Consider the following 19,265-nt stretch of genomic DNA (forward strand, 5'->3'; position numbering starts at 1 on the left):
ACACTGGCGGTAAGGTTATAGGGAAATATAAAAAGGTATTTTCTTTTTTAAGTTGCTTAACTCAGAGGCAACTATTGAATATTTCCCCTACACAAAGAGAATCTATGAGTAGCCACACCCTACAAGTTCCTACGGATGACTTTTGCCCTATTGTGTTACAAACTGTCCTCTTACTCCTGCAAAGAAAGTCTCCGATCTAAAGAAATAGAACTGCTGACAAAGAGTATTATCATATCTTATTTGCAAACCTACCTGGGTGACACTCCTCCAGATGACCTTTAACCCTCCTCCAGATGACCCCTCCCCCCCTACATAAGCCCGCCCAATCGGCTGTTGAGGAAGAACTGGCCCCTCTTCAGCGCTTCCTCTTTATCTTGAGCTATTTTCAGGTCTTGGCAGCGGCGAAACTCGCGAGCCACGGCGCGGCGATAGTAGTTGCGGTCGGTGTACTGAAGTTGGCGGACCTGCGCGGAGCAGCGCCCGGTAGAGCTCCAGCACGGCACCACGAGACCAGCCGCCCATTAGAGACCACACATGGACTGGTACCTGGGGAAAGAGGAGCAGGAGTTGAGTGATGAAGGACAAGTCAGCCAAATTAACCAGGTCTAGGGCTATAGACACAATATATAGCTGACACAATCACCACATTCAAGACCCTCCTCAAAACCCACCTGTTCAGATCAGCCTCCCCACTGGAGTGCTACCTGTCCCCTGTTACGGTCCTTTTGTACTGTCTTAAACCTTTCCTTAGAATATGTAATGAAGTGTAAGGTGTCCCTGGGTGCTTTGAAAGGCGCCTCTGAATAGAATGAATTATTATTATTATAGTTTAGAGATTGTGTTAATAAGCCACAATACAAAAGGATAATAATATACTTGAGGAAGAATAAGCTGCTACAGCAAAGAGCCCAGTGCATTCTGGTTGTTTTTGTAAACCTTTGCAGCAAAAAAGGGAATTCCACAACCTATTTTCTCTATTCCCTATTATCACGCAGCATAGATTAAAAAAATATGTGCAGAAGTTGAGTGACGAGGGAAAGTCAGCGAGCGAAAGTCAGCCAAATTAAGTTTTTTACCAGGTCTAGTGTTGAAGTTTAAACTACAGATTGTGTTAATAAGCCTCGATACAAAAGGATGATCATATACTTGAGGAGCAGTAAGCTGCTACAGCAAAGCAACGGTTTTTTCTTTTTAAAAACCTTTGCAGCAATAGAGAGGCGAAGTCCCGCCCATCTACTTCCGACGCATGGGACCTTATTTCGGAAAAAATTATGTATTGAAGTCAATGGAGAGAGAAAGATTATCTTTTGTTCCCGTTTGAATTGTGCCACGAATTACACATATGATGTTTGTCAATCTTAAAAAATAATTTCCATGTCAAAAAAGTCAGTTTGTCGTAAAACTGATGAAATATAAGACTATGTATGTATAAGACTACAAATCCCAGAATCCCGGTCCCGCATGCTGGCTCTGAACCGACTAACTCCCCTTGTGTGTGCACAGCTCTCAACGTGCCCAGACTTGCAGTGATTTTCACCTCTTTTAATACTTTCCGCCTCATTCTGAAAGAAAGAGGTGAAATGTTTCAACGTGACGGCCGTCTTGGTGTGTGGTGCGAGATGGGAGATGTAGTTCATTGAGCGGTTTCACACAAAAAAGTGTTACTTCACATTTTTACGACACATTGTAATTTTTTTGACTTGCAAAATTATCTTTTAAATTGAGAAACATCATGTGTGTAATTCGTGGCACAATTCAAACGGGATCGAAAGATAATCTTTCTCTCTCCATTGACTTCAATGCATACTTTTTCCAAAATAAGGTCCCATGGAGGTCCACCGGAAGGGGAGGGACTTCGCCTCTCTATTGTCTATGACAGTGCTTCTCAAAGTGTGGTCTGCGGACCACTGGTGGCCCGTGAGCGCCCCCTAGTGGTCCGTGAGTATATTGGTAACATTTCACAGAAATTAATTAATTAGAGTTTTTCCGCACTCTCGTGGGAATATCTCCGCAATGGAGCGAGCTTAAGTTTCACTTTAAATTGCATGATATAGCCCAGCGCAACACCTTCATCACACATGTTGCCACTTGTTTGTCCCATTTTCAAGCGATTTGTAATCTGTTCTAGAAAAACGATGTGATTTTGGATATTTGTGGAGTTAGGTGGTCCGCGAGTGTTTTTTTATTGGTTAAGTGGTTCCTGGTATGAAAAAGTTTGAGAAACACTGGTCTATGATCATGCAGCATAGATTTCAAAACTATCTGCAATGTATACTGCATAGATAGTCATGTTTTATAAAAAAATAAAACGACCATCGTTCCAGTTGTGAAACACCACCGAACATCAAAGTTGCATATTGTTTTGTATGCAACCCTATCCAACATATTAGAAAGGTCAAATGTGTCAAAATATATTGTTGTCATTAAGCTAGGTCCATGATGATTGAGGTGAGTAACTGGTAGTAGTGAAGTCAGTCAGAGTGAGTATATATATATATATATATATATAAGTGGAAAGACATTAAAGAAGTTGCTACTGTGGAGATTTATCTTTTCATTTAATGCATTAAACTTAGAAATCAGACAGGAGGTTGGCAGTTAAAGCGTGCTGTCTTTCACTCTTTTTAGGTAACACCTTTGTTCTGAGATATGAAAAAGTAGTAGGAATATTTTCTTAAAAACATGAATATCCCACTGTTCATCCAGGAAGAATGTTGTTCAATGTGTCCATGCCATTGAGATATTATGCAATAGATTACATGTTCCTTTAAGAGCACACAACCTCAAATAACCTGCTCCTTCGCTGGTTTATATTTCCCCACACACACACCAGCCTCTCAGCTCCTAGCAGCATTCAAAATGTGACTACTAACTTAGCTTAACATTGTAGCTCACATTCGACCTGATGTCCAACTACTGTTACATGCCTAATGACTTTACCGACTGTGGAAAGGTGAACGTGTAATTTACAGAGGTTAATGTGTTTTCAGAAGATGGCTGTCTCATTGGAAAGTCACACATGATTAGCTCACTCCTGACTAGCATGATAGCTTAGCATGCTAGTTAGCTGTCAGGCTACGCAAGCGCTGACCTTAGCTTTTGCCAGCCTTATTGACAATAAATACTCGTAGAAAGATAAGGAGGATAAAGTGCAGTTAAAAACATGAGCACACACAGGGTAGAATTTAAAATGGGACAAACTTACGGTTCAGAAATCAGACGAAAAGTGTATCTTCAGAAAGAGGCAGGGCTGTGTTCAAGCCGGGGGTCAGATTCTACAGTGACAACCGGAAACAAATATTGCTCACATACTACATCCGGGTCATTGGCACGTTGGTGAATTCACTTTTTGGGGTTTTAAATCCTCACTAAAAACACACCTTTTCTCTCTGGCCTTCTAGTCAGAGCGGAGTATGACACCTGACTATTCGCTGTGTTTTAGTTTTTATATTTCTGTAAATTATTGTCATTTATTGTGATGCAGTGGCTCAAACCCCACTGCAGTCAGCATGTCGTTGTGTCCCTGAGACACTTCACCCGAAATTGCTCCTGTGGGGATTGTCCACAGTATTGAGTATGTAAGTCGCTTTGGATAAAAGCGTCTAACAAGTAACATGTAATGTGATTTTATTACATGTAGCTACAGCACTTTGGCTCGACCAAAAATCGCTTTTAAATGTGCTATATAAATACAACTTGATTTGATTTGAAGCAACCTCTATAAAGTTTGGATTTCAGCTGCAATTAAATCCTTTATGACTTTACCTTAAACAAGGGTAAGCTTCTTCTTTTCTTCATGGTGTTCAATGTGAAAGCTGCTGAGACACGTTCCGTAGTTTACTGACCATTTTTTGTTAACATTTAGCAACATTCATGGATATTACATTTATGAGAGTATTTGCTTTTTTTCAACCAAAAGTAAATAAGAAAGATTTGGATAAATTGATTGTGTGGCTTTTTAGCCAAACTCATAGGCTGACATTGATCGATATGAGTGTTGTCCTTTTAAATTGTAACATATCTCCAGGTCCAAATGCGCTTAGTTTACAACTCACTACAAGGGGAGAAATACAATCTCTGGAGTTCAACAAAAACAATAATTTCAGGGGCATTAGATTACTTTTTTAAAATAGTTGATACACTGTAAAGTTAGTTTGTTGTCTTTTAAATCTGGTGGTCGGACACATTTCTAAACATTTCTAAATCAGTTTCTCTTGTCTCACACTGTGCTATCATTCATTATATTAAAATAAAATGCTACATATAGATGTACAAATATTAGCTTTACTATATTTGTCCCTGTGCCTTACTGTCTGAGGCCACAATAATCGGAGGCTCGAGCCTCATGGGAACAGGTCTTGTTGAGTTAAAGGTGGGGAAGGTAATTTTGGAGAAACCAGCTCGAGTGCGCTGGAATTTGAAGATACACAGCCGGAACAAATCTGCCCCTCCTCCAACACACACGAACGCGCACGAGATAAGTTTGTGCACAGATGGAACGCTGACAGCCGGGCCGGCTAAAACGATTGGTCGTGTTTTTTACAGCGCCACGGCTTCCACAGATTAATTATTTTAATGGATGTGTCAAAGCACTTAAGATGTTCATTGCCATCGGGATGTTAAGAGCATTCCATGGAATATAACAAAAAGTGTATCTCGAGCCGGTTTCTCAAACTTACCTATACCCCACCTTTAAGTGGTCCAAAAGATGATGTGTGTTTCAAAAGTAATTATCACTTCATTAAATTGAGCATCAACACTTCCACGAGACCCTTTAAATACAAAGACTGTGGTAGACCAATATGTTGAGGAACAATATAAAGAATGTTCTTGCATAAATGATACAACAACATGAATGGCCAAATATGTAAACATTTGTGTTTTTTCACCTTGTCCCAAAAAGAAAAAAACACATACACATTTTATTTTCTGTTACTTTTTTTATCAACCATTTTATTAAAGGAATGGTCCACTCATTAGATAATTAATCAAAACTTCAGTATTTAGTGAAACGTTATGTTTAAACCATACCCTGAAGAAATCAGCGATATTCCCCGGTAAATAATGATTTTATAGCTCTTTTTTATCAAGACCTGTATATTCCGTCTGGCCGCCGCCATGTTTGCCATTTTCAGTAGTCACGTGATGGTCGTGACGTCATCCATGCGTTCACTTTGTCAACACACGGAAACATGGTGGAGTACTTCAGTTCGGACTCGTCAGCAGAGGAACAAGTTTTGACCAATGTGAAGAGATTGGATGGGGGAATTCAGCCATACATATCAGTATGACAATACGACACCCTCTGTCCTAAGACCCTCACATCGTACAAGGAAAAACTTCCGAAGAAAACCCACAGTTTAAAGGGAACATGGGAGAAACCTCAGGGAGAGCAACAGAGGAGGGATCCCTCTCCCAGGACGGACAGACGTGCAATAGATGCCGTGTATAAATTGAAAAGATAATACATTTGCAATATAGGTAGTCCAAATGTTTGAAAATGCATGTGTGTATAATGGGAAGATGATATAAGATACTATATGTATGCATGTAGTACCACCCTTGCTAGCGATTCCCTCTCTATAGTTTAGCATACTCAGCTTCGTTGTCCCTGGCCATAGAATCACGATTTTATGGGGCCGGAAAAACTGGGGGGAAATACACACTAGTCGGTACTACGCTATATGGAAAGGCCACCAAAAACTGTCCTGGCCTGGACGTTAAAACGGGGCTAGCCGCTGCAATGGAAATGCGCTATAACATACCTTATTCTTACTCCGAGCACTACTTCTGCTCCTCCGTCGCTTCACACTTGCAGAGGGCGATTTCTCTACTGGCCGAACTGGTGTCCTGGTCGGTGATGACACCAGAAAGACCGATGGTACTGCATCTCAATTGAGTAATGGTTGTTCTTTAAATCCCATGTTATGTTTGATCATACTCTCAGAGTAGTCGTCCGGAAATGTAAAATGTTCGCTGCATACATGAGCCTGTACATCTCTCGGTTCGGGCCGGCCACATTTCGCTAGCCACTGCCTCCGAATGTACTTCTTATGCTTACCTTTTGGCAACAGATGGAACCGAGCATTCCGTGGATTGTTCCTATCCGAATTATGGCAATATTTCGCGATACAGTGAGGCATATTTGAAGAGAGAAACTACAGTAAATAACATGGAGATCAACGTGTCTTCGAAAACCAAACGCATGGATTACGTCACGTCCGGGAAATGGCGGCGCCCACAGTGTTGATGTTATTTCGGTATATAATCAGTTTAAAATCACTGATAATGTCATCGGATTAAAAAAAAAAAGAGAGAGAGACTGGCAGAGACTGGTCTGTTTTATCGGATGATAATTTTTTTTAAATGAGTGTCATGAGCATACCATTCCTTTAAGTCTCACACAAAGAAAAAATTATAAAATACAATAAACAATTCCAATTATACAAGCACTTTTCTTGTGCTATATTTGCACTTACATTGCCACTTTAGCTTAACCACTAAGAAAATAATCCAAATCTAAGTGTTAACATTAAAGTTTACAGATGCTGATATACTTCCTGTAACCTCCAAATAAACCTTTTTTACATTAATTTAATTCTCTGAAAATGTACCTCTGGTTTTGCTGCAAGACTATAACATGTAACAGGACATTAGGATGTTACTTTAAAGTGAGCAAGGGTTGGGTTGGATTAACAGATATAATGTGGCGTTGTGTTCTCTTGGCCACATTATTACACCTAATTCATATGTTAGGGTCTGTAGACCTCAGGAGAACTTGTGATCAGGGCATGTACTTCATTCCTTTCATCCTAGGAATGACATGCATATCTCTGATGTCATCATGCTGAAGCAGCCAACACAAGTAGCGCTCCGTCCCCATGCCCCATCCACTGGTGAGGAGGGGATTCATCTGCCGCATGTTAAGGTACCATTTGTAGGACTGCTCTGGCACTCCATGGTGTCTGAGGGCCTCCTGTACCATCTCAGTGGTGGAATGACGTTCTCCGAGACCCACAGTCTCACCTAGACCCAGGAGAAGATCAGCAGCTTTGGCTTTGCACCGCTCAGTGCCCTCCACATAGGCCTGGTAGAAGGGGACTCCTAGATGGTCCATCTCAGTTAGCCAAACAGCGCCATCGTATTTCTCTATCAAGACTCGCTCTCCTTTGCGCGTTAGCTTTCTGCCAAACTGCGGCTGGCCATCTTGAACCCACTCTAGGCAGTCGGCGGAGGGCATCATGGGAATGGCCTGGTCTAGAGGGACTCTTGGTAGTGGGGTTTTTCCATCCAGCTTATTCAGCATGGCTTTGACATGTGTAAGAGTCCCGGCGGTGTTGAGTATCATATCGGAGTGTTTCTTCAGCATGGACTTGGTGAGATGAGCCAAGTATCCCTCTGCTGTGGAAATGGCCTTGTCCATGTTCCCCAGCAGTTCACACTCCACGTGGTAGAACTGGTTCAAGTGTGTGGCATCAGGATCTTCCCCTCTAAAGCTGGGAGATATGTAGTATGTCCCTTGAAGGTTCTCCTGGAAGCGAAGGAAGTATTCAAGTACAAATTGCATTGAGTCAGCGAGGTAGATGTCCTGGCCGAGCAAGTGAACAGAAACTGGTTCTGAGTCAGATCCCAGGCCCATTGGTGAAGAGATGGTGTCTGTGGTGAGAGGGGTTAGCGCGTAGGAGAACTGGCAGGAACTGTGGAAATATTCCACTGTGCTGTGGAAAAGGGTGTTTTGAATCTGGAACAGGTTACGATACCATTGGCTCTTGATGGCAAGTGTGGAGTGAGACTGAGGGTCTTGCCATGAATGAGGAGGCCTGCACTGGGTGATTTTTGAGTGGATCTTTTTAAGGGCTTCAGGGTCAGCAGCTGGGCCATCCCGTGATGACACGAATCCAGGGTAGCTTTGGTAGCATCCTGGTTGCAGTTCAGCTTGCTTGGTTCCATCTGGTGAAGGCAACAGAGGGCTTAGCTTGGCATGAGCATAATCAATCTCGAAGCCCTCGAAGATCAGTGCAACACCTCGAGCTCTCATCCCTTCCTCCAGTAGTTTGGCAACTTTACAAGTAGCTAGGATCAGCGCTTTGTAGTCAGCTTCATCCAGTTTGAAGATGTCACTGGACAGTGGTTTGCGGGGCACCACAACGGTTAGTCCAGGAGTGTTGGGGTAAGGTGTCAGGAAGGCAACATGCTCATTGTCTTCCCACACTCTCCACTGTTGCTGCTCTCCACGTACAATACGACTGAACAGGTTGTCATTGGAAGCATCCCCGAAAAAGTCAAAGCAGGAAGGTGCATTTGGTGTTGGCAGTCCGCTTCTAATCTTGGCTTGCACCTGGGCCAGTGCCTCATCATCCAAGCGTGGGCCACTTTTGGAAGTGCAGTAACCCGGATCATATGTGTGGAATTCCTCTTCACTTGCCAGATGGGGCTGCCACTTTGGCTCAAGACCATGAAGCGGAAGCAGTCGGATTTGTGCAGACTGGTTTGGGATTGGATTGAAAACCAGGGCACAGCGCTGCACTCCCAGTCGCTCACATAGCAAGCTTGACACAGCCTTTGCTCCTTGTAGGATAGTCAAAACATCAGGTGTAGCTAACTGGAAGATGCTGCTTGCTCCGCTAAGAGTTTTTCTCTTCAGAATGGTTGACCCAGGGGTCCAGGGTTTGGGATCCAGGTAAGCAACCAGCTCATCGGTTTCCCAGATCACATCAGAGAAGCTCTTGAGGGGCCTGAGGACTTCCACTCGTGAAATGTCATCCACCATTGAGGCCACAAACATGACATCAGCGTTCGTTTCAATGATGACATCACCTTTCGCGTCCAGAGCTATGATTCCTGCACAGATCCCATCTAGATTTTCAGCCATCACCTCCCTACATGCCTGCCTCAAGCTATAGCCTGTGTGGTGGTAGAGACTTGCTATTTTCTGGGCAACTGCTTGCCTCAGAAACACATCTCCATCCCCAGAGCAGGTAATGGCTAACTTGTCATCAGCATATATTCCTGCCCCTACTATTGCTGTATCCCCAACTCGCCCTTTCAGCTTACCTACTACCCCACCTGTGGATGATGCAGCAGCCAACCCTTTCCAACGATCCAAGGCCACAGCTCCAACTGTCTGCGGGTGATTGTTTTTTGAGGTATTTCCTGCAGCGAGCTTTGCAGTCAACTGTCTGTGACGTACATCTGTGTAGAAATACTCAGGCCCAACAGGATTCTGCTTCTTCTCCAACCCCTGCAGAAACTCCTCAGCCCCATCTCCCACAATGAGTGAATGGGAGCTTTTCTCCATGACACACCTAGCGGCTTTTATTGGGTTCTTTACATTTTGCACGCAAGCAACAGATCCTGACCTCATCGTATTGCCATCCACAATGGTTGCTTCCATTTCATGTTTGCCGTCTTGGTTGAATACTGAGCCTTTGCCTGCATTGAAGAGGAAGCAGTCCTCCAGAGCTTCTACTGACTTCTGAACTGCATCTAGGCTGCTGCCACCTTGTTGAAGCACTTGGGAGCCAAGGGTTAAGGCTGTCTGTAGAGCAAACTCAATTACACCAATCACTTCGGTGTTTAGCATCATCTCCTCACCAGCCCCACCATGGATTACCAGAGTGTAGTCTGTGCTCGTGCCAGAGTTGTTTTTAACAGTGGCTTTGCCTTTGTTTGGGCTCTCTTGGCAGTGGTTGGTCTCTCCATTCATTTTCTCAGTTTGACCCTTCTTCAATGGACGCTCAATGGCTCCCATTTGGCATGCAATGGCGTATCTAACAGCTAGGAGCATCACTAACTTCAGGTTTTTCTTCAGACTAGCTTGAAGTTTCTCCAGTGTAACAGCAAAGCTCCCTTTTCCATTAAGCACAATGCGAACCTTGTCTTTTTTTCCAAGGTAGGTTACAGCCAGCTGATCTTGGGCATACACATTCCCTACTCCACACTCCACGCCCTCCATCATATCTGTACCCGTGAGGTACACAGATGGACATCCAAAGGGGTCCAGGTACTTCTTCAGAGGATTGTCTGATGGCAACGATCGACGCAGTGCAGCAAGGTGGGGTCCAACTCCATGACCGCTTTTTGTGTTTCTGATGAGGCTCCTATGCTCCAAAAATGCAACATGGAACAAGCGTAGCAGGTCAGCAGTGTATTTGATTGTGTGATTTGAGCCGATGCAAGATGCCAAGGCGCTGACTAACTTGTGAGAATGCATGGTGAGTGAGTATGTTGGATCACAACGGCCATGTTTGTAGTGCCGCATATGGGTCGGTGTAACAATCATGTGCTTGGCAGCGGATTCCCCGAGAGTCTGCCTCAGGGAAAGCTGCAAAGAAAAGTTAACCCAAGCATCAAAGAGGCCTCTCTGCCCTCTGAGAGTAGAAAAGACATCAGGAAAGGAGGACACATCAAAAGTGAGAACAGGGTGTGTTTCTTTTAAGTTAAGACTCAGTGTGGGGGTATTTACTCCTTGCAAGGGGAATGTTAGGGGAGGTGGACACACAGAGCTAACATTGTTTACTACGACAGAGCCATTGCCTTGTACTGCTTCAGTCTGGACAAAGTTTAGGTCCACAGTCTCAGACAGGTTGTACACATGCTCAGTCACAAGACCAGCCACCATCCCATCGACAGCACTGTGCTCAAACACCATCCCAGCTGTGCTGTCCTTGAACACCACCAGGTTCACCACCTGTAGATGAGGAAAAACAGTTAAAGAACACTCTAAGCACTGACTAATAGCAATGACAGCATATGTTCAAAACTTGGTGTGGAGGCTAAAATTGACCTTGTACCAAGTTGTGAGACAGCCCTACTTTTTACATTTCAGAAAAGGCAGTATTATGAACAGTATGAGAAAGTGTTTGTGAAAGATCTGTCTGATTTCTGCTTGGTGGAAAGTCCTTAGCCAGATAATATCCAATACCTTGTCATAATATCTCAAATAAAGGCTGCCTTCTCCTCCTCCTCCTCCTCCTCCTCCGAGCCTCACTGCATTGAGAGTATCAGCCAGTTCAGAGGGAGGGTTGCAGTCCTCCAGACAGAGGGTCAGCACGGCACTCTCCATCAGCCTCAAGGATGCCGCTGTCTCCCCTCCTTTCCCCAAGATCTCTTCCCTGGTGGCAGCCCAGACTTTGCGATCCAGAGCCGAGAGGCTACAAATGGCAGATGGGTCATTCAGTGTTCCTGCTCTTGGTTGATCCATCACCTGAGCCAGCTGGTTGTAGATGTCAACACACGGTCGAGCAGAAACTAGCCCACCAGTGTTGGGACGCCCCAGTATGTCCACAGGGAACACTCCTCCAGCACAGGTGACAATGGCATGAAGGCTATCTGGGTAGAGCTGGAGAAGGAAAAGAAGATTAGAAAGAGAGCAGACTTGTTAAGACAGATAAGATAAGACATACTTTATTGATCCCAAATTGGGAAATGTTTGAACGTTGCCAATAATCTCACTTTAATCTCATCATGACTCTTGCCAGGAATCCTGCTGGCAGCGAATATCTCGGACTGCTGTGTGTTCTCCATCGGCACATTGCCCTCCAGCAGCATGGGCTCGCTGTACAGCTTTGCTGCTGCCCAGAGGAGAGCAGCGGCCCTCCCTAGCTGGGTACATCCCTTTGCTTTGGGAGGAAGCAGAACAACAGGAAGGGCAGTAGAGGTGGGCAGGGGGTCGTAACAAGACAGCAGACTTCTCTTGAACTGCTCCGTCACCCAGTTCTCTTTGCCCAAAGCTCTTGTTGCAACTTGTTCCTGGGCCTGTTGAAGGAGCGCCCTCTGCTGTTCCAGGGTATTTTTGAACTCTGGGTAAAGGTCAGGTCTTAAAGTGAGCTGCAAGACACGGCTCACTTCCTGCAGGGTAACATCCAACTCTGGAACAGGGTAGTTGAGAAGGGTCATCCTGCTGATGTGGAGTGGGCTGAGGAAGAAAGATAAAAACAATGAATACTAGGTGCTGGTTCATTTATGGGCAAGACGGCAGTGCATTTTAGTCACAGTCTAAGCAAACACACATATTTAGCCTAAGAAAAGATTGCACCAAATATAAGCAGAAATAAATCTCATAAAAATAGTAAACCATGGCCAGGAGTGGAGGACATATGCCAAGTATAACTCATACAATAAATCAGCCAAAGTCAGCATGACAAATCTTAAATCATTACAAGCGGCTGAACATCATCTTCATTTTGAAATGTTAAAAGGAAGATGATCTTATCATGAAATGTGGTAAAAACATTCCCTCAGTATGAGTTTTAACAACAGATTAGGGATCTGTTTCCTTTATCATCAGCACCATCATGAGGTCAAGATGTCCAATTGTCCAATTCTTAAATATGATCAAAGTGCAAAACTATTGACATTCAAATCAGTCTCCAGTGTGCTAATTGGCAGATTTTAGCAGCATGTACACATGTACTTATGGAAGGCCTAACTAAGATGGTGAACATCTTATCTGCTAATGGCAGCATGCTAACATTGTCTTTGTCTTGTCTTTATTAGGATCCCCATTAGCACTAGCATGAGCATTGGCTATTCTTCCTGGGGTCCTCACACACTCAAAACATACATAAACATACATACAACAAAATTAAAACAAAACAGCTCATAATTTCATGCAATTTACAGTGAAATGAAGTGAAAACTAAAATGGTCATCCAATTATCGCCATCCTAAGGCCAAACAAAAGTAAATACAAATAAGTGTAATATATGCATACATAGCCACAGGCACAGTTCAAATTTACTTTGTAATACTTAAATAATTTTTTAGCAACCTTTTGAAATGTACTTTCCTGAATGATGTGAACCGGTAAAGAGTTCCAGCTGACCATGGCTCTGTACAGGACTGTTCTCTGTCCCATATTTGATTTAGATTTGGGTAATACAAACCTTCCTTCTATTGTATGTCGTGTTTGATAGTTATGTTGTGCATATTGCGCTATATGCGTCACTGTAATATTTCTGACAACATTTAATAAAATATAAGTTGACCTCTGTCTGACAGGTCAACTTATATTTTATTAAATGTTGTCATTGTGCGTGTTGGCATGCAGAAATGAGCATATAGCCCAGAGCATTCCTGTGCCTGCATACAGCCTCGTCGGTCTACTGACAATAAATACACACACACAACCTGGCATGTGCCCCTTCTCATTCCCATTACATTTCCTCCACATGATGTCCAACCTCTCTTACATTAGAGGGACCACTAATTGAATGATGAGAATGTTAGGATGGTAAGGCACAGCTGAATCCAACACAGGTCTCTTTGTGTGTGAATGTCGTAAACATTCATGGAACGCATCCAGATTTGAGTTTTCCATTAAACAATACCCTCTGGAATCAGACCTGAGAAATAACTGACGACGAATCCTGTCTGCTCTCACGTGAAAGCATTTAGTCACTAATCGTCAGTATAAAACTAAAGCATGATTTGTTGCTGGTTGTCAAGGGAATGCGTCCCTTGCTGTATTGGAAGATTAGATTCCTCCTGATTCGTCTCATCAGTGTAATTCCTCCACACAATGCAGTCCGTCTGTTTTCTATCTGAGGCTGGATTCAGGCTCAGCAAGGATAGTGGTCTTGTGATTCCAATAGTTCATTTACCATACAAGCAGTGCTGCCAGTATGTCAAAGTATGACATCATATATATTTGACAAGGGTTGGAGTTAGGGCAGCGACGCTTGGCCCATAAAATCAGACCAGATTTCATGGACATTAAAATCGTTTTTTTCAAATCAGGTAACAAATGTGACAGCTAAAAGAATTCAAAAGATGTATTGTTCTACTTTAAAAGACCATTTAACTGATTTTCTCATGTAATCCCAGTCGTGTTAGACCTTGCAGATTATTTTCAATTTAATTTGCTGAGAGAGATTTTATGTCATTGTCCTAAAGCAATATCGGTACAGAAAATTGTATTACATTTATTGGGTTTAAAACATTGAAAATTAACAAAAGAAAAGCTTTAAACAAAACATTTATTTCCAGAAACACACAATGCCTCGGGAAACAAAATGAATCTGAGAATGAAGAAATGTGGATGAACGGGAGTTAACTGAGAACTGTGTTGATACATATCAATTTCTATCTTTTTCTTTTATATCTTAATGAAAAACATTTTCTTCAATAAAATAATTAATCCATTTGATGTTTAAGACCTGTTTATAATTATAAATATAGCATGTTTAAATTGTATTCTTGACTTTTTGTGTATAAGGATTTGTATTATTCATACATTTTAAAAATACTCTCAAGATATCTCCCCCAAAATGGTGGCAAAAAAGTGACAAAAAGTAAGGTTTTTTTTAATGTCAATTACTATGTTTTAGATTGTTTTACATCTGAAGCACCAAAACCACATGACTTCAGAAGTGTCAGACTTATCACACTGATTCACGTGTGAGTACATCATTATAAATCCATCATCTGTTTTTATTCACATTTATTTCTAAGAGAAAATCAGCTTACCTCAATTTGGTATTTCTCAGAGCTCTGGCCAGTCGGTGGAAGAGCAGTCTCTGCGAGGAAAGGTTGGTCTGACTAACGTGAAAAGGGTTTGCCCATAATATAGAAGCAGTGACTCCAATTAGGCAATTCGGTGTCTGAGTCTGTCTGTCTGTCTGTCTGTCTGTCTGTCTGTCTGTCTGTCTGTCTGTCTGACTGTCTGTCTGTCTGTCTGTCTGTCTGTCTCTCTGTCTGTCTGTCTGTCTGTCTGTCTGTCTGACTGTCTGTCTGTCTGCCTCTCTCTCTCTCTCTCTCTCTCTCTCTCTCTCTCCCCTGTTTTGTTTATGTGTTTTATACAACATATAGGTCTATTATGACACCGTCTAACTTCACCAAAGCACCAGCATCATCATTATTATAATATGACAATATAGCAGGCAGTGTAAAACCCCAATGTTCTTTATAGCCAAGATGTCTGAACTTGGTCTGCTCATGTCTGGCATTAATGATTCACTCTACGGACATTAATGGATCCAGTGAGCTCCCAATGTGATCTAACAGGTCAGCAGAGGAAAAACAAAATGTTTAAATAAGTCTTGTGCTCCTCGAAAAGCTGTTTCATTTTCAACTGGATGTACATTATCATTTTAAATTGTTTGTATTCAACTTGTATTTTGTCAACCTCAAAATTGTACAAAAGCATACAGTGTCTGTTTTTGTTGTAGACAGTTTGAACACACACTTTCTTGTGTACGTATACATATGTTCATATTTATGTTTGTATATTTGTATTCTCTGGGATAGTGAGAAACAGAATTTCGATACCTGTGTAACACAAATAAAGGAATTGACAATAAAGTTGATTTTGGCTGACTTTGACTTAGTGATTTTTTTAAATACAAAAAATAAAATAATATGAATAATAAAGATAAGTACAAAATAATAAACAAATATTTGTTGTTTTAAAGAGGAATGTTTTAAAAGACAAGATAAATCTTAACTTAACTTTTAACTGAAATGAACTGTTTGCTCTTGCTTTTGTTACAAGCCAACAATTAGAAACACTTATAATAAAATACACCATAATTAAAATATAGTTAGCATGTATTGAAATCAAATATAAATTGTAATTGAACGCGTTTCCTCTTGCTTTTGGCCGCTCTGACAACTTGTACTGTAAACGCACTAATAAACTCGCATTAACTTTATAGCTGCAGCTGGCTAACAGACTGTACATGATTATAAAGTGGTGTAGCCTACAGTATATTACGTTATGGACGGTTATGTCCTTAAAGTTTACGCCCTGGCGAGGTCATGACTGGGGCTGTCTAATATTTCGCTGTGCATGACACTGTCAATCTGATCTGGCAACAAGAGGCTCACTTTCAGACAGCTGTAAACCACAGACCGTTACAGCTGTAAACATGGAGCTGCAGGCTCAAACTCTTGTTTCTGCAAAGTGGCTTGCAAACATGGTCGACCGAAACCCCGTGGGACCTGGTCTGCGGATCCTGGACACGTCCTGGTACCTACCCATGATGAACCGAGACGCCAAGAAGGAGTTTGCAGAAACTCACATCCCAGGAGCTTCTTTTTTCGACATTGACGCGTGCTCGGACAGAACCTCAAAGTTCGACCATACGCTCCCAAATGAGCAGTTTTTCGCAGACTATGTAGGGAATTTGGGCATTAGAAATGACAGCCATGTGGTTGTTTACGACGCCAGTGACTTCGGAGCGTTTTCCTGCACCAGGGTTTGGTGGATGTTCCGCTTGTTTGGCCACACTCAAGTGTCGGTGCTCAACGGGGGGTTTAGGGACTGGGTCAAGCGAGGACATCCGACAACAGCCACGTATAGCCGGCCTGAAGCAGCGCGCTTCACCGCCACCATGGAGCGCTCCTGGGTGAAGTCATTCGAGGACATGACCAAGAACATTAACAGACAACAGTTCCAGGTGGTGGACGTGAGGCCCCGGGAGAGGTTCCTTGGATGGGAGCCAGAACCAAGAGAGGGTATGTCTAATGTTTGCACTTAAGTACTTTTTAGTTTTTGTGCTGCACATTATTTTAATACAAATACATGTGAATCAAAGTCACTAGCCTACAAAAGGGCATCATTTATATAGCAAACAGTTCCCCTCAAAAAATCAATAATGCAAAGACATGACAGCAGTTTGTCACATTGTGTCCACACTTTATTATTGAATTTATTGAGGTGTGATTGTTTTACTAAAATGTATTTTGAATGTTTTTAATTTAATGTCACCATTGATTTCTAGCACTCTATTGTGATGTTCCTTATAAACCAGACTTTGTTTAAAGCCCCTAAGGATTGGTTTAAAGAGTTTTTCTTCAAAATCATCAACAAACAAGCAACAGAACATATATTTTTGTTTCACAGATCCTTGAATATTGAATATTTGATCTTGACATTCGCTAAGAAACTAAAGCACATAGCCAAACAAATATCATCAGACAATGATTACAATGTTGTTTATTGCTGATTGGTCCACGGAAATAGGTGACTGTATATGATGAATAAAACACATATACAGAAATGTATCACATGAAGTAACCATAACTGTTGTAAATTTAGCAAATAATGTAGGACCCCCTTAAAGGTGGGGTAGGTAAGTTTCAGAAACCGGCTCGAGATACACTTTTTGTTATATTCCATGGAATGCTCTTAACATCCCGATAGCAATGAATATCTGAAGTGCTTTGACAAAAAATCCATAAAAAAATGTCATCTGTAGAAGCCGTAATACTGTAAAAAGTACAACCTACCTGCCTGTCAGCCTTGCATCGGGGCACAAACTTATCTCGTGCCCTCATTTGTCATGTGCGCGTTCGTGTGTGTTGGAGGAGGGGCTCTATAAGGAAGTGGCAGATTTTCTCCGGTTGTGTATTTTCAAATTCTAGCGATCTCGAGCCGGTTTCTCAAACTTACCTACCCCACCTTTAAGTAAGAGAACATTTGAAAAACAGTGGTATTTAATTGTGCTACACGTATGTCCACAGATGTAATCTACTATATTTTTTTCCCACAGATGTCAAATCAGGTCACATCCCCGGCTCTAAATGCATGCCTTTCTCTGAGTTCCTGGATAAAGACGGCATGATGCTCTCCCCGGAGAAGCTGAAGGAGTTCTTTGAGCAGTCTCAGATCGATCTGCACAAGCCTCTCTGTGGCTCCTGTGGCTCCGGGGTGACGGCCTGTCACATGGTGCTGGCTGCTCACCTGTGCGGGGCCCCGTGGGCCACTGTGTACGACGGGTCCTGGTATGAGTGGTTCACCAAAGCTCCACCTGAGCATGTAGTCACCGAGGTCAAACCAGAGATTTAATTTACCAATCTGCGTTAAAAAAAAATCACACTATGATACTGATACATTCTAATGGAAATCACAGTTAAATAAGCTTCCAGAAATAAACAGAGTTCTAAACTTAAGTATATGCTGTGTGTGCTTGTTACAAAATCAAAATGTGGATTTTAAAGAGGCCCTATGCTTTTGGGGGGTTTCCCCTTCCCTATGTAGTCCTGTTCTGGGGGTCTTTTAGACTAAAATCTCAAAGTTCCCTCCACTTTTTTTGTTTACTTCCTGAACATAATGACATCACTATGCAACGGCTAGCGCTCCAACACATTGTACAGGCTACAGGGCTGGACCTGGATCTCTAGGGGTTGACCAATCTCAACAGAGCCGGCCAGCTAACCAATAAGAGCAGACTGGGCTCTGGTTTCAGACAGAGGGTGAAAAGAGGTGCTGCAGCACAGGCAGTATGAGCAAAATAAAGAGCTTTTTGAACATTAAAGCATGGAGACATGTCACAGTAGGGGCACTACATACATTTGAACATCAGCAGGAGAGGACTCTTTAAAGACACCACATACACCAGAAAACTAGTAGAATAGGGCCCCTTTAAAACAAAGTCTGTATTTTATAAGAAACCAGACTCTAATCTAGATAATGCAATGTTTGCTTAACATGTTAAAATAAACTACTGCTGTCATATTACCGAGACAGGCCTTATTTTCTGAGAATAATTTTACATTACTTGTTAGACGCTTTTATCCAAAGCGACTTATAGACTCAATACTGTGGACAATCCCCACAGGAGCAATTTGGGGTGAAGTGTCTTCCCCAGGGACACAACGACAACGACACAACTCCCCTGATCCGAACACCAATGCACTAGGCCACTGCGCCACACGCCCAATTCTGATTTTAAATAATATTAGATGGTGCTGTTTTCAATGTTGCTGTTTTTACTCCCCTTCTTCCCATTCTTGGAGTATTGGTGCCATTTTATGACAATAATTGAGTATTTGAAGAACATTTGGAGCTTTTTCTTACTCTAGCACTTGCCCCATGTGGGCTCTTGTGGAGATGTATCCACATGGCACAGCCTGCTGGTGCTTTGAGGTAATGCACTTTAAAAACAATCTGCCTTTGAAGACTTTATGAAGTCCAGTTTGTAGGTCAAAGCCCTTTACCTAACAGTTGTGAACTGACTAAGATGAAGCACATTTGAAGTAAAAAAAAATGAATCAATTTAAGTATTTGTGATTTGACATGAATCTATTTTGTAATAATAATTTCAATAATTTTTTATTAATAAATGCAAGTTTAAGAATGTGTCTTGTATTTGGTTGTCTTTTTGTTGGCCGATTATCTTCAACTTTAAATGTTCCTATAAACCCATTGAGTGGAAGGGAGACTTGGTCAATCAATATTTCTTTGACCTACAGTATGTTGCCTGTCCTCCACTGACAACTAACACAGCTAAATATTTACTTTTCTGGTTACTGAATAAAGG

General features: G+C 42.2%; 3 protein-coding genes across 3 annotated transcripts; 1 reads left to right on the forward strand and 2 right to left on the reverse strand.

The window, feature by feature from the left end:
• Window positions 1-308: 308 nt before the first annotated feature.
• Window positions 309-3,732, reverse strand: LOC139434263 (mitochondrial ribosome and complex I assembly factor AltMIEF1-like). The gene is given in 3 exon segments (XM_071204094.1): window positions 309-461; window positions 463-546; window positions 3,206-3,732. Coding segments are annotated over 2 exon segments (213 nt in total). The 5' UTR covers window positions 523-546; window positions 3,206-3,732.
• A 2,520-nt stretch (window positions 3,733-6,252) lies between these two features.
• LOC117450503 (uncharacterized) lies at window positions 6,253-17,250 on the reverse strand. The gene is made up of 4 exons (XM_034088300.2): window positions 17,233-17,250; window positions 11,455-11,917; window positions 10,925-11,341; window positions 6,253-10,690 (listed from the first exon to the last, which is right to left on the reverse strand). Exons 2-4 carry the CDS (start codon window positions 11,896-11,898, stop codon window positions 6,785-6,787), a joined length of 4,767 nt encoding a protein of 1,588 aa, XP_033944191.1. The 5' UTR covers window positions 11,899-11,917; window positions 17,233-17,250; the 3' UTR covers window positions 6,253-6,784.
• Window positions 15,761-17,895, forward strand: LOC117450504 (thiosulfate sulfurtransferase-like). Its single transcript, XM_034088301.2, has 2 exons — window positions 15,761-16,458; window positions 17,496-17,895. Exons 1-2 carry the CDS (start codon window positions 15,870-15,872, stop codon window positions 17,789-17,791), a joined length of 885 nt encoding a protein of 294 aa, XP_033944192.1. The 5' UTR covers window positions 15,761-15,869; the 3' UTR covers window positions 17,792-17,895.
• The last annotated feature ends 1,370 nt before the right edge of the window (window positions 17,896-19,265 follow it).

This window comes from Pseudochaenichthys georgianus, chromosome 8 (assembly GCF_902827115.2).
Source record: "Pseudochaenichthys georgianus chromosome 8, fPseGeo1.2, whole genome shotgun sequence".
NCBI classification, from domain to species: domain Eukaryota; kingdom Metazoa; phylum Chordata; class Actinopteri; order Perciformes; family Channichthyidae; genus Pseudochaenichthys; species Pseudochaenichthys georgianus.

Excerpts from the sequence above, each read along its gene's own strand:
- LOC117450503 (XM_034088300.2), bottom strand. The coding sequence starts at position 11,898 with ATGACCCTTCTCAACTACCCTGTTCCAGAGTTGGATGTTACCCTGCAG. Across the intron at positions 11,342-11,454 it reads AGAGTCATGATGAGATTAAA|CTCTACCCAGATAGCCTTCA; the intron begins GTGAGATTATTG and ends TTCCTTCTCCAG. Across the intron at positions 10,691-10,924 it reads ATTTGAGATATTATGACAAG|GTGGTGAACCTGGTGGTGTT; the intron begins GTATTGGATATT and ends CCTCATCTACAG.
- LOC117450504 (XM_034088301.2), top strand. The coding sequence starts at position 15,870 with ATGGAGCTGCAGGCTCAAACTCTTGTTTCTGCAAAGTGGCTTGCAAAC. Across the intron at positions 16,459-17,495 it reads GGAGCCAGAACCAAGAGAGG|ATGTCAAATCAGGTCACATC; the intron begins GTATGTCTAATG and ends TTTTTCCCACAG.